The sequence below is a fragment of the Lipophrys pholis genome, assembly GCF_963383615.2.
Source record: "Lipophrys pholis genome assembly, chromosome: 6".
In the NCBI taxonomy this organism is placed as follows: Eukaryota; Metazoa; Chordata; class Actinopteri; order Blenniiformes; family Blenniidae; genus Lipophrys; species Lipophrys pholis.
In genome coordinates this window covers 2,125,282-2,138,899 of record NC_137629.1, presented here as the reverse complement: position 1 = coordinate 2,138,899, position 13,618 = coordinate 2,125,282, and the positions used below count along the sequence as shown (strand labels likewise).

The 13,618-nt window shown below is 41.1% G+C and overlaps 1 protein-coding gene across 1 annotated transcript in view; it reads right to left on the bottom strand.

The window, feature by feature from the left end:
* fstl5 (follistatin-like 5) overlaps window positions 1-13,618 on the bottom strand; it is a 228,696-nt gene that overhangs the window by 15,979 nt on the left and 199,099 nt on the right. The window contains exons 13-15 of the mRNA XM_080465684.1: window positions 9,418-9,567; window positions 3,822-3,929; window positions 1,119-1,243 (exon numbers count right to left, since the gene is read on the bottom strand). Of these exons, the coding sequence (XP_080321810.1) occupies window positions 1,119-1,243; window positions 3,822-3,929; window positions 9,418-9,567 (383 nt within the window). The remainder of the gene's footprint in view (window positions 1-1,118; window positions 1,244-3,821; window positions 3,930-9,417; window positions 9,568-13,618) is intronic.

Genomic DNA, 13,618 nt, shown 5'->3' with positions numbered 1-13,618 from the left:
ATAAAGTATTTCTATATAATATCATTTATGTTACTGATCCAGTTTTTTCTCATCATTATTAAAAAAAGAGAAAATAAATGGGACAATATTTTTATTACAACACAGAATTGATCAACCACTTCTTCATAGTCAATTCATATAGTTTAGAACTATCTCTAAGTAACACAATGTTTTAAAGATGAAACACATATTCAATATTCAAGAGCTACTTTAGTCCAGATTGATAAACTTTTGAACAGACATGCAGGACATTCTATGCAGTTGTGCTTTATACATCTATTAAATGGGATATTAAGTGACTTCGATGTATATGTTCAAAAAGTTTAAGCTATTCAGAAGACCAAGCTGTTAAGACCAGACTTATTTTTTCAAGTTCAATATACATTGAATTTATTCCAGATTCAGCAGGAGACTCAAAATTAATAAGCCTTCAAACTCTACTCCTCATTCTAGAAAGAATATGGTTTTGTTTTTTTACATTTTTACTCCAGTTTGGATAACTTCAGAGTGACCCCACCCCCGGTGAGATTTGGTCCCGTTTACACGAAAACGTTTCAAGTGAAAACTCTTTGTTTTCCTTTCAGAAAGGTTTTCGCGTTTACACAGCAACGACAGAGACGCTGAAAACGATGTAGTTAGCATACCTGGCCACCAGTTGGCGCGTGTGCAGTAGCAGCTTTTCCACAATCTACATGAAGGTGTAGCTGGACCGTTTTCAAAAAGTTGTTTTTTGCCCCGTTTCCATGGAGAAGTTGCGTTTTCAGTGGCTCCGAGCACTGTTATCATGAAAATGATCCCCCAAAACACTGCGGAAGTTTTCACTTCAGATATATAGAAAAGAACCAAACATCTCTATCTTGCTTTCACCCTGATGTCGGTGTGGTTTTGGGTAAAAGATGCAGGTGAAGCTCCCGGCTCATCTGCAGGATGGAGAACCGCTGAGCATTTCTCTGAAAACACACTCCCCCTCTCAGTGTGGGAAAACACACATCTAAATCCTCGCAGTCGTATCGACCCTCCAGGAGACGTTAGGCAAAGAGAAAAAGATGCCAATGGGGCAAATTAAATTAGCAGATCACTTTTCATTAGGGAGAGGCGTGGGATCCCGCTGGACGTACCTGATGTGGTTAATGATGAGGCTGGAGGCGGGAATGAAGAAGTCGTCCACCCGGTCGAAGCGCCTGCCGACCGGCTGCGTGTGCACAGTGTGATGGGAGACTCTTCCACTGGCCTGATTGATCACCTGGTGAACACCGACGGAGAAGCAGGTGGGTGTTTAACATGAGTTTGATGAATGCACTCAGCACTGCCAGGTTCTCCTTATTTAAGCGTTTAACCGATGCCCATTGGAGCGAACCACAAGAAACAAATAAACGCCTGTGCAATTGACATGTTTGGTTTTTCCATTTTCATACGCTGGAGCTCCTCAGTGGGAGGTGAAGGGTGCTGACGTCCTGCCTTTCTAAATAATGCATGTGCATGCATGGAAGTGTGCAGCCATGTGGTGGCGTGGAGGCAGGGTTTGCATTGATTGAGCCACAATGCACAGAGCAAATAGCCAAAGACCAAACACTGCGCTACGGATTCCTGTTCAGGCTGGATTTTCCTCTAAAACCTCTCAAACTCCAACTGAGTCAAAATGACTGAGAGGAAACCAGTGGAAATCACTCGGTACATGTGTTGATGCTTTTTAAAGCTTCGTCTTGTGACATCTGGTGACGCAATGACATATTTTAATACATGAGTGACCCCCCCAAAAAGTAATGTATTATTATTATTATTATTATTATTATTATTATTATTATTATTATTATTATTATTATTATTATTATTATTATGTAGATAATGCTAATATGAAAACTCAGCTTTAAATTTTATTATAATCACATGAATATTGATGCAAAAAAAAGCTTTTATTGCCAGTTAGCGCACAAGGTCGCCTGTGGGAGTTGTTTTTTTATTTTCTGTAAAATCTGACAAAATATACAAAATTGAGTCTCAAATGTATTCACAGCTTCAACAAAACAAGTAACAATAGACACATAAAGATAAATATTTTATATTTAGGGACATTTGTATGTGATAAATCATGAAATTTTGGTCAGTTTTACATTTCTACCCAAAATGGAACAAATGGAACAAATATACAATTTTATTTCCATTAAAAACATTTTTAAATCCCACTATCAATTATGTAATCCATCTCCAGATATTCTTAGTATTCCAGTGCTCAACAGGGTCGGATCAACATTGAAATATTTATGAGGTGATGCATTATTGCCACGTCTTTCTTAAGATGTGACTGTATTGACATTTCAAAGCGTGCAGGTTGATTCGTAGTAATAAACATGTCACAAACATGTGACAGCGAAACAAGTCAAGTTTCTATTAATGATGCAAACAACACAAACTCATCAACAATTCAATATCCCAGAGAAGCCGAGTGAAGCTCACAGAAAATGTAAATCAGGCGGTTCTTGGCTGTATGAGGGGCGGCCATTGAAGACAAACAATCTGTAAACATGTGGAATAACAAAGTGCAGCTCAAGTTGGTTCATCCAGGAGGTAAAAACACACGACACAACACATTTTCACGTTTGTCTTCCTTTTTCTGTGTTTTTGAGTTTCTCAGAGCGTCGACGCGATGTTACAAGGCGGAAGCCGCAAATGACCAATTTGGGCTTTTTGCACATTTTCCTACTGGATTTTTTCTATTGTTTTATTAAAATTATTATTCTGCCTATATGTTTGTAAGTCTTAATACAGATTTATGATCATTTATAAAAATGGCAAAAAGTGAAGTACTGATTTAAGCCAACTGTCAAAAGTACAGGCTTTGAAAGGAGTGTGAAACAGAGAAATAATGAAATTCACCGTTTGTTGGAGGTTTCGCTTCATTTTAAAACCAATCGCATCATAACATTGTTTTCCTTCTTCACATATCAGTCATAAGTAGTTCACTCTACAACTCATTTCTGCACTTTGTCCTTCTTGATTCCTTGTTTCAACACAAGATACAGTGAAAGGATGAAAACAGCTGATGTTACATGAGTAAATGGGCACTAAAATAAATGCAAACAAGTGTTTCTATTCTGGCAGAAGGCCAGCTTGTGACCTGTTTTGATTTATTATACATAATGTATCAGTTTGTCTTCTAACATTGATACAAGCTGAATCATATTTGTAATTACCTGCTGACAAACAGTTAATATTAAAATAACAATACCCTTAGAAATAATGTGAGCGTGTATAAATAAGAGTCTTTAAAGATGCAGATGAACTCATATCAGAACCACAATCTGAACCAACACAGTACACACACACACACACACACACACACACACACACACACACACACACACACACACACACACACACACACACACACACACACACACACACACACACACACACACACACACACACACTCACACACACTGCAACTTAAGTGATATGTAATCTATTACAATAACCTCTGAGTGCATTTGAAGTTCCTCCTTTGTGTTCTGTATTCTGACTCCCAGGTGGAAGATTGTTGGATTTTTGAAAAATGAATCATTTCTGGTGATTTAATCAGTATTTTCTGGATTCTGCATTTCTGTCTTTTGTTCCTTGAGTTCCTTCTCTCTTTGACTTGAGCTCAAAACGAGCCGTACTGTGGGAAAATTGCACTTGGCATCTATTAAACTTGCACTTCTGACCAGACGTTATAAAAACGGCGTCGTCTCCGTCTCCATCGTCTGCATGTGAGTTTTACAAGGACAAAACTCTGCAGAGGAAATATTACAGCGAGCAATGAGATGAGAGGAATGCGGCCTCACCTGCAGGGTGGGGAAGTTCTTCTCCATGTCTCCCCAGCTGAGCAGCCACACCTGATCATGAGATTTGTCATAGTGGAGCTTCACAGGATACGGATCGGTGCTGACCGTCTGGAGAAAGGGACAGAGATGAGCCTTTAAAGACAGCAGGGCCCCAGAATACCAATTCAAAGCAATCTACACTTTGCTTTTGAAGAGATCCTCTTTGATGTGCAGCGGCAACACTCTGGAAAAGTTTTCCCGCAGACTAATATATCTCAGGGTTTGACAAGAGCAAGTCTTCTTTTAACAAGGCAGACCTGAGGTGCGCTTTTTATGTATAAGGTGTGTTTGGTGCTGAGCTGCATTTCAGATCGAGTGGTGACAGACACAATTGCTTTACCACACCAAGGTAATTGCTTTCAGTCTTTATCCGCCGCGCGATGTACGGCGCGCCATATTCCAAGTCAGAACAATGGATGAGCCGCATGTGACGGAGGAGAGCTCCACATGCATTATGTCCACCTGAGAGCAGATAGACAGCCGGCTCAGAGGGAAGAGGGAGACGAATACATGCAGCGGAATAAAGCAATCATCGCTGCAAACCTCTGTCCCCAACACCCTCCTTTGGATGGCAGCTTGCTTTTCATAATATTTGCTCTGCAGTCTTAATAGTATTGTTTACCAAGGCAAAGTATATACTGTATCACCCAGAGCAAACCGCTCCTCGGAGAGTTATTGCAAATAAGATGAGAATATCTGTTGGATCCTAACTAATCTGGGAGCTTGTAGTCATCAGAGAAAACAGGTGTTCGCTTTGTTCTCTTTCTCTTGACTTCTCTGTGGCTGAGGAAGATTATTGAGATCCTCCTGCACATCCCAGCGTCACCGCAGACGACGTGCACAATTCATTAGTTATAACATGCAAAATACAACTCGCTCATTTAAAAAGAAAAACTGCTCACAGGGAATTTAATTGGTTGCAAATTTCAGATTGCGACTTGCTTGTTATTATGACTTTACACACGTCGATCACGTTAATAATTCAGTGAGAGAAATGAAAAGCAGGAGTCCTGTCGCTCTCTCGCTCTTCCAAACAAGTGATGGTTCAGGTGGTTAATTAACAACTGGTAATATAATGCGATGAAGCTAAAACCTCCAGGCGCCTGAATAATGAGGCTGTGACAGACTCTGGGACGCCGACCTGCTCACTGGCGGGCCTCCGAGAAGCTACCGAGCCGTAAACAGTCGCCGCAGTGTCAGGAACATCTGCAGGGAGCCCAGCCACGCCGAACCGCCCCGCCCCGCCACACCCAGAAAACCCTGCGACGCCGAGGGTTTTCGCTTATCACCGCTCACTGGGAAGCTGCTGAACGCTGTCAGGAAGCACAGCAACATTTCCTGATCAAACACACACAGATTCCATGCTGGAGAATAAACAGCGGAGCAAGGTGAGTCGGTCTCAGGGGACCGGCTCCTCACGCCGTCTGCTCAGGAAAAAGGAAAATGGAGGTTTGTTGTGTCGCAGTGTCGAGGGAAAGGTTGCCAGGGTGCAACGAGGAGGCAAAGCTTGGTGACGTGGACGGAAGGGAAACTCAACCGAAAACATTTGTTGGACTTGATTTTCTTCATTTCTTTTTCTGAAAACTATTTCAAACTAAAGATGTTTTTTTTTCCGCAAATCTCAGTTCACACGCGTCAGTTTTGCATTTTTGTTTCTGAAAAGTTTTGAGTGTACATGGCAGCATTTTGAAAACAATGTCTGTTTCCATGGCAACGGGAGAAACACTGAAACCAATGTAATTCCAATGTCAGGCCACTAGTTGGTGCTGTTGTTTGTTTTAGTACTGGAACCACACACATGCAGCAGAGAACAATGAGCTCTAAACATTAACACTGGGAGAACACGGACTAAATAAAATAAAACTACCAAGTTGGATTGTTATTACGGTGACTGTCAAAATAAAACTACCAAGTTGGATTGTTATTACGGTGACTGTCAAAACAAAACTACCAAGTTGGATTGTTATTACGGTGACTGTCAAAATAAAACTACCAAGTTGGATTGTTATTACGGTGACTGTCAAAATAAAACTACCGAATTGGATTGTTGTTACGGTGACTGTCAAAATAAAACTACCAAGTTGGATTGTTATTATGGTGACTTAAAATATAATAAAAGTACCAAGTCCAGGAGACTATGGACTGGGAGTCATGACACTCTGGAGGAAACGTTCTGATTGGCTCTACTGAGCGTGTGCAGTGTAACCAGTTACTACGGCCGTGTTGACGAGAACCATCAGCAGCGTTTCAGAAAAGTTGCGTTTCCCCGTTTCCATGGAGACTGAGTCAGAGGGTTTTCAAAAAGTTTCACCTGGGGAGCTGTTTCCAAAAAGTTGTGTTTTCAGTAATTCCATTGTCGTGTAAACAGACCGCCAAAACGCTACAGAAACGATTTTACATGAAAACGTTGTGGAAACGGAGCCTCGGCGTTTAATTCACTTTCAGCCATGAGGAACAAAATTCATCCCACTGAAGAGGCACAACGTCACGAGAGCGACAGGCTTTACTCAGGCTTCATGTAGAAGTTTATGCAATGTTCCAAACATAGAAATAATGATTTCATACAGTAAACTATAAGAAGGTTTTATTGAATATCTAAGAGATTAGAAATACTTAAATATGTACTAAACTAAGGTACTTCAGCTGATGTCACAGACTGCAGGAGCCCGTCAGCGGGGGGACCATTGTGTCTTTGTGAGAGGAGATATTACAGGTCGTTCACACGCTGGACATGAGATGTACAGAGGTTAATGTGAAGGATCCAGGGAAGCACCGGTACTGTACGAAGGATCTGCTGGAAAGTTTTTCTCTTTATTTCAGTGTAATCGTCTCATGACGTGGGGGCGTGGCGTGGTCGCTCACGCCCCGTTTACACAACGTTTCAAGAGAAAACGCATAGAAAATGTTTGTATTTACACAGCAACATTTTGAAAACGATGTCTGTTTCCACGGAAAGGACAAAAACACTGATGTGGTAAAAACGATATAGTTAGCATTTTGGGCCACTAGTTGGTGCTGTTATATGTTTTTGCTTAATGAAAGCACACAAGTGTGCGGAGAACAATGAGCCCTAAACATTTAAGAAGTCATATTATCCCATTTTCACCTCCTCCTCCTGTTCTCCTCCTCCTCCTGTTCTCCTCCTCCTCCTGGTCTGGTCGGTCCAGAAACCTTCAGTATTCTAAGTTTCTAGCTCCTCCTTGATTTTCCTCATTTGAATATTGGATCATAAGAGCTGCATTCAGAATCTGCTGTGTCTGTGTGAGCTGGACTGGCTCCGCCCACACATGCCCATCTTGGGAAAGAAGGAAGTACTTCCTCTCGTGGTGCCATGTGCCAGAGCAGAGCTGCCTAATTGTGGGAGGAGTCAAAGGGAGGACCTACCTTGATTGGGATTGGCTAAACCCCCGATGACACTATATAGGGTTTGATTCCTGATTGGCTGCTTGGAGCAACACACTTTTTAAAACCTGAAACAAGCCAGGGACAGAGAGGACAGACTGTCTTCACTTCTGGGACGTCAGTCCAGGTATGGGGACGATTAGTACTGCTGGAAAAACTTTAAGAAGAGGATTTTGCAGAATATGACCCTTTAGCTTCAGTCTGATTTGTTGCCCAATGATGATGATGATGATGAGGAAGATGACATCTCATCCATTATCATTTTCAGTTCTTTTAGTGAGCTTGTGACGATCTAACTACATTTGACTAGTTGCCTGCGTAATGTTAGTGTGAATTGAACCGAGCCAGATGCTAAATGACCTTTATTTTGTTGAATTTGCAAGAACTTAAGTAAATTGCTTGTTTCAGAAATACATGTGGGAAAACGTCTTTTTTGAGTTTGAAAGAAAAGACAAATGTTGCCTCAGGTCTTCACACTTTAAAGGAAACTCTTTCCAGTTCGTTGCTTCTGAGCGAGTTTAACCGATGCAGAGTAACTTCAGCTCTGAAGAGTTTGCTGACTACTGGAACAGGCATGTGAGTGTTAAAGTGACTTTTGAACAGATGCAGCTCGGAGTGACGCTGAGATAACTGTGACATCTCCCTGGCTGCTCCACACACTCTTGACATTTACTCAGCTTTGTTTAAGGCCTTAGAAGTGGAATTAAAACATCATCCCGGCCCACAAAGCAGGAACTGAGCCGCTCCACATCCACCGTGTGCGTCTATTGAGCACGATCACTGAACACCACAAAACATATCAGTTCATCACAGTTTAGACCTCTGGAGGAAAACAGGAACACACACACACACACACACACACACACACACACACACACACACACACACACACACACACACACACACACACACACACACACACACACACACACACACACACACACACACACACACAGATGCAAAAACTAATGATCTAATTTCACATCTTTAAATGACAATTTTCCTAATTTTAATCAAAAGATTAGCACATTGAAACATGAAATATCCACATCATGACCTGATTCAGCAGCAGAACCAAATAAAACAACAGAGAGGAGCGGGGTTGCCAGATTGAGCAACTTTCCATCGAAATTGACTTTTAAAATTTTTCAAAACTTGACGGGCTGGAAAAAAAAGGATAAATTGGACGGATTGATAAAAAGATGATCTGCTCAACATCAGGTGAGTCTCAGGAAAAATATTCCAAAAAACAAAGGAATTAATGCTGCACAAATGATTAATTGATCATCAATTGAATTTTCCCCTCAGATTGAGAAAGTAGTTCTATTTTGTTCTACAGTTCCGTTTCCATGGAGACGGAGTTGAAGCGTTTTCACAAAGTTGTGTTTCCAGTGGCTCGGAGCACCGTTGTCATGGAAACAGATGAACTAAATGCTATAAAAGTTTTCTCTTTTCATAGATTAATGACCTCAGTGACTCCATCAGGTCGATTACAACTTCATCCAACTTTTCCCGCTCTTTGCTAATAAAGTTAATTTATCTATCTCAGGATAAAATAACTAAAATTCTCCATCATAACTCAGAATAGGAGACATCAGGTGTAAATCAGGTCGTATTTCTTTCTTTCGCTCTGCTGCGTGTTTGTTTCCTTCTGAATCATTCGTCAAGTAGAAGCTCTTGAGCAGATCAAATATTCAAGTTGTTCACAAAAAGGCTGAATGAAGCAAAAGTAGTAGTCAGTCTGCTGCTGTCAAATAAAGGAATTTCTCCATGAAGGACGATGCGTCTTTCCTTTTTTCTTTTTCCTTTTTTTTAGAAAAATTTAATTCTTAGGCAAAAGGTTATATGAAAAAAATAAATAAAACTCATGTCCTTCATTCAAACAAAATCAATCACAGAAAATATCTATATGGAGTGGAGATGTATTTTATGAAACATGTCACACTGGAGCAGAAGGAGGCAACCTTGATATTTGTTGTCACAGATGGAGGCAAAGAATTTCTCCCTTTTACAAAAGCAAAAACAGTTATTACTTTTTTTTCTCTCTTCTGCTTTGAGGAGGATTGTCAAACTGTCTCAGTTTCTTCTCTTTTTTTTTTTTTTTTACGGGCGAAGATGACATGAAACAGTTTTTCCAATCCGGGCGCAAAATTACCTGGACGGCCTTCTGAGACTGGATGTCGACGACGAGGACTCGATTCAATGTCGGCTGCGTCGCGTAAATAAACCTGTCCTTGATGTTGACCGCCGATGACCACACACACCTCTGGACCAAATCTCCTGGAGAGACGGGACACACCTCCTCCTGGAACACACACACACACACACACACACACACACACACACACACACACACACACACACACACACACACACACACACACACACACACACACACACACACACACATTCACTGTGAGCTAATTGTTTTTCATATTACAGGAAAATACATCTCATTAAAAAACAATTAACTCCACCCAGCCTGGACTCTGTTGTTTACCTCTCACAGTCTCATCACCTACTCTGATGTGAGTCATTTTTATCTTGGCAACGTAGATAAATGAGCTTTTTGAGGTCCTGCAAAATCTCTGTAATTACTCCCATTTGTCTGTCCATAATCCAGCTGACTGTGGACGCCTCCCGTCCTGGCTGCCCCCCCCCCCCCCCAACCCTCCGCCCCCTAAGCCTTCAGGCGGTGCCCGGCCAGTCTCCTCCAGACTTGCTGGGACCGTTCTGGCAGCTGCCGGCCAGGAAAGATGAATGAAGCTTCTCCGGCAGGAAGAGACGGGCTCTTTCAGTCATATTTACGACTGTGGAGGGAGGCCGTCCCTGACAGGCGCCTTCCCAACAGCCAACTTCTGTCCGTTAAAACAGCATAAAACACAAAACTGAGAGAATCCCTGCTTCCTGTCCGTCAACCGTCAGCAGTGCAGTGGTTTTCTGCAGAAACCGGCTAATTAGAGTAAATACAATGTGAATAAATCCAGTTTGGGAATAGATACAAGAAGCTCAACACCCAAACAATAAACAAGACAATACTTTGAATCGCTGTTCTGTTACTGTGACACTCGAAGGAGCTTCAGGAACATTGACATGAACACTATGACGTCCCTGCAGATTCTGGTCAAATCTGGCTTTCCTCAGCAGCAACTGCTAAACTCCAACCCAGATCCTCAAACGGAGGCCCCGTTTATATGACGTCCATTTCGAGTGAAAATGCTCAAGTTTCCTTGTGTTGTCTGTGTCTGTTTACACAACAAAGGTACTTGGAGCCATTGAAGATACAACTTTTTGAAAAATGGCTTCCAAAGGTGAAACTTTTTGAAAAAGGTTTTGACTTTGTGGAAATGGTGGAAGACGACACTCGGAAACGCTGCGACTGCACAAGCGCACCACGGCCATAGTATAAAGTCCTTCTGCACCCACTAGTGGCCCAACATGCTAACTGCATTTTCAGTCTTTCTGCCTTTGTCGTGTAAACAAACATCATTTTCAAAAAGTTGCTGTGTAAACGTGAAATGTTGCTGAAATGTTGTCATGTAAACGGGGTCTGACTCATCCTGATGCAACACACCAGGTTTTACCTCAGAATATATATACAGACGACAAGCCGCTACCTTTTTCACACACTTTGAACCCTGCAGCTTAAACCATGACTCTTGATTTATGGATTTTTATGGGCTCACGAGCTTCATGTTGCAGATACATGTGTGGTGCGTTCAAGTGCATTGTGTAAATCTGGACTTCCAATTTTTCTTTTTAAATTTGGTGGGTGTGGCTTATATTCAGGTGAACTCAATAGTCTGGACATTACTGTAGAAATACAATCAAGACAGTTGCTGATGATACAGAATCAGAATCGTAATCGTCTTTATTGTCATTTTTAAAAACAACAACTTTAAAAGTGCGGGCCGTCCATGTGCCACAGTATGAATACATAAAAGAAGGCAGAAAGTTTAAAAGAGAACAATAATAAACGCACTCATACTGCACGTGGCAGTCGGTTATTGTATTTCTTCATCTAAGTTGTAATGAGCTGTTCAATCTGATTTGGGCCTCAAGGTAAAAGTTGTTTATGAGCCTGTTTGTTCTGAAATTTAAGGTCCTATACTGTACAGGAAACAAAATAATAACAAAAATCTCAATTTGTGTTGACTAGTAAGAGCCTATACAGTGAAAAACAGCTTTCCCAAAGACTAACTTCTCCTAATTAATGATGTATGAAGTTTAAAACAGAACTGATATAATCTGTGACTTTTCATAATCCCTAATTTTGTTGTTGTTGAACTTTGTATTTGAAAAACAAGAACACAGATTATAGATGTTGCTCACACTTTTGTGCATGTGTCACCAGTCCTTTAAATGATTAAATAAATAAGAAAAGATAATTGTAACACTGATTATAGTACATTTCAAAGACGTAGCTTGCTGCATACACGTATAACATGGACCTGGAACTGTCCAAATATTTATAATCCCTAATTTTACATGCAAAACAGAAACATGATCACCATTAGATGCTTTGAATCTATTGTGTTTCACAATGAGCTTTCCAGTCTTCCATCATCATCACGTCCTGCGTGTGCAGGTGGAGCGCCATCTGCTCTCAGTCTGCGTCCAAAGCGAAGAAAGAAAATACTTTGAAATGCTGCAGTGGTGTCTGACTCATTGGCGTTGAACCCTGTGACGGCCGTGCAGACCCGCTCTGCGGCCATTCCTCCGCTCAGCGCCGTAAATATCCCACTTCTTGCACCTTTAAGAGGCGAGAAATCGAACATCTGATGCCCAACTGAGGGTGTGAATGGAGGCGGCTGGACTCCTCCCTGTGTTTGTGTGTGTTGCATATGTCAGTGTGTGAGGGGGTGATTTGTGTGTGTTGGAGATGTCAGTGTGTGAGGGGGTGACTTGTGTGTGTTGCGTCGTCGCTGACAGCTTTTATAGAGAATTCCACTCTGCTCTTTCAAACCTGGACGTTTGCTGATGCATCCAGTAAACTCCTGCAGATGATGAAACACAACACCGGTGCTGCAGTAAAGAAAGTGGCGTGGAAACATATTTAACAGGAGTGAATGCGCATGCTGACATTGACAGAGAAAGTGTGATGAGGAGTAATGTGTGTGTTGTGATCTTTTCCCGTCCGGTGATTTGCAGTGATCGTACATCTGTGACGTCTGCAGGGAGGAAAACTGCCAGAAACAGTGAAGCAGCAGCATCCAAAGTGTCAGGAAGACAAACTTAATGCTGCGGGAGAAGCAAAATTACTTTTTTTTTTTTCTTTTTCTTCTCAAAGTGGTTCCCCACAGCCTTAGACCAAACTGCTGCAGGCTTACACAACCATGATTCCTGCATGGTGTGCACTTTCACACACACAAAGCTTCTCACATGTGAAGATTTGTAGATTTAACAAACGCACAGTGAACAGATTCTGTAGGTTCACTGACCTCACGGTACATTTATTCCCTGAATTGAGGCTTGTTTTTGTTAAAAACTGCCGGTGGACGCTGCAGCTGTATATGGTTAAACTCCGACTCAGCAAGGAGACGCAGAGAGAGCCAACATATTTAAAACAACTCAGTAATCGACAGATGAAGCTCTGAACTGCTCATGAAGGCCGCAAATGAAGTAATACAAGCAGCGAATATCTTTTTCAAAAAGGTCACACATAAAAAAGCACATTTCAGTGTGAGGGGGGAGAGCTCACCACTCCACCACTGTGTAGCCCTAGAACATGAATTAACATTCATACTTATTACATCTATAATTATATATATATATATATATATATGTGTGTGTGTGAATTCAACCAGCTTTGAGTTTAAACATGTGGATGGCAGAGAGGTGAAGTGGTTAGCACAGTGGCCTCACAGTGAGAGGACTCCAGTTCGATTCTGAGCTGTCAGGGTGGATTTTGCTTGGTATTCCTGTGCATCATTATATCACAATAAGTTCAATATGAAAGATGGCGTCACGTCCTGATATTCTTAAATATTATGAACCATTTCTTCAGACACTACGACCAATTCAGTGGAAAAATACATTTATGTCACAAACAATTGAGTTTTTTAGTTCTTTGGTTTTTATAGCTTTTAAACTTGTGTTTGTTTTGTTTTCCATTAATTTCATCCTTTCATTGCTTATGTGAATCACAGTAATGCCTGTTCATATTGAAATGTTATCCTGTCTTGTTTGATATTTAACTTTTCATTCTATTTATTCTATTTAGAGCAGAATTTCTCTCTGGGATTAGTAAAGTTTTCTATTCTATTCTATTCTATTCTATTCTATTCTATTCTATTCTATTCTGTGTACAGAATCAGAGGATCAAAGTTTACAAAGAAATAAAACCAATATTGTTG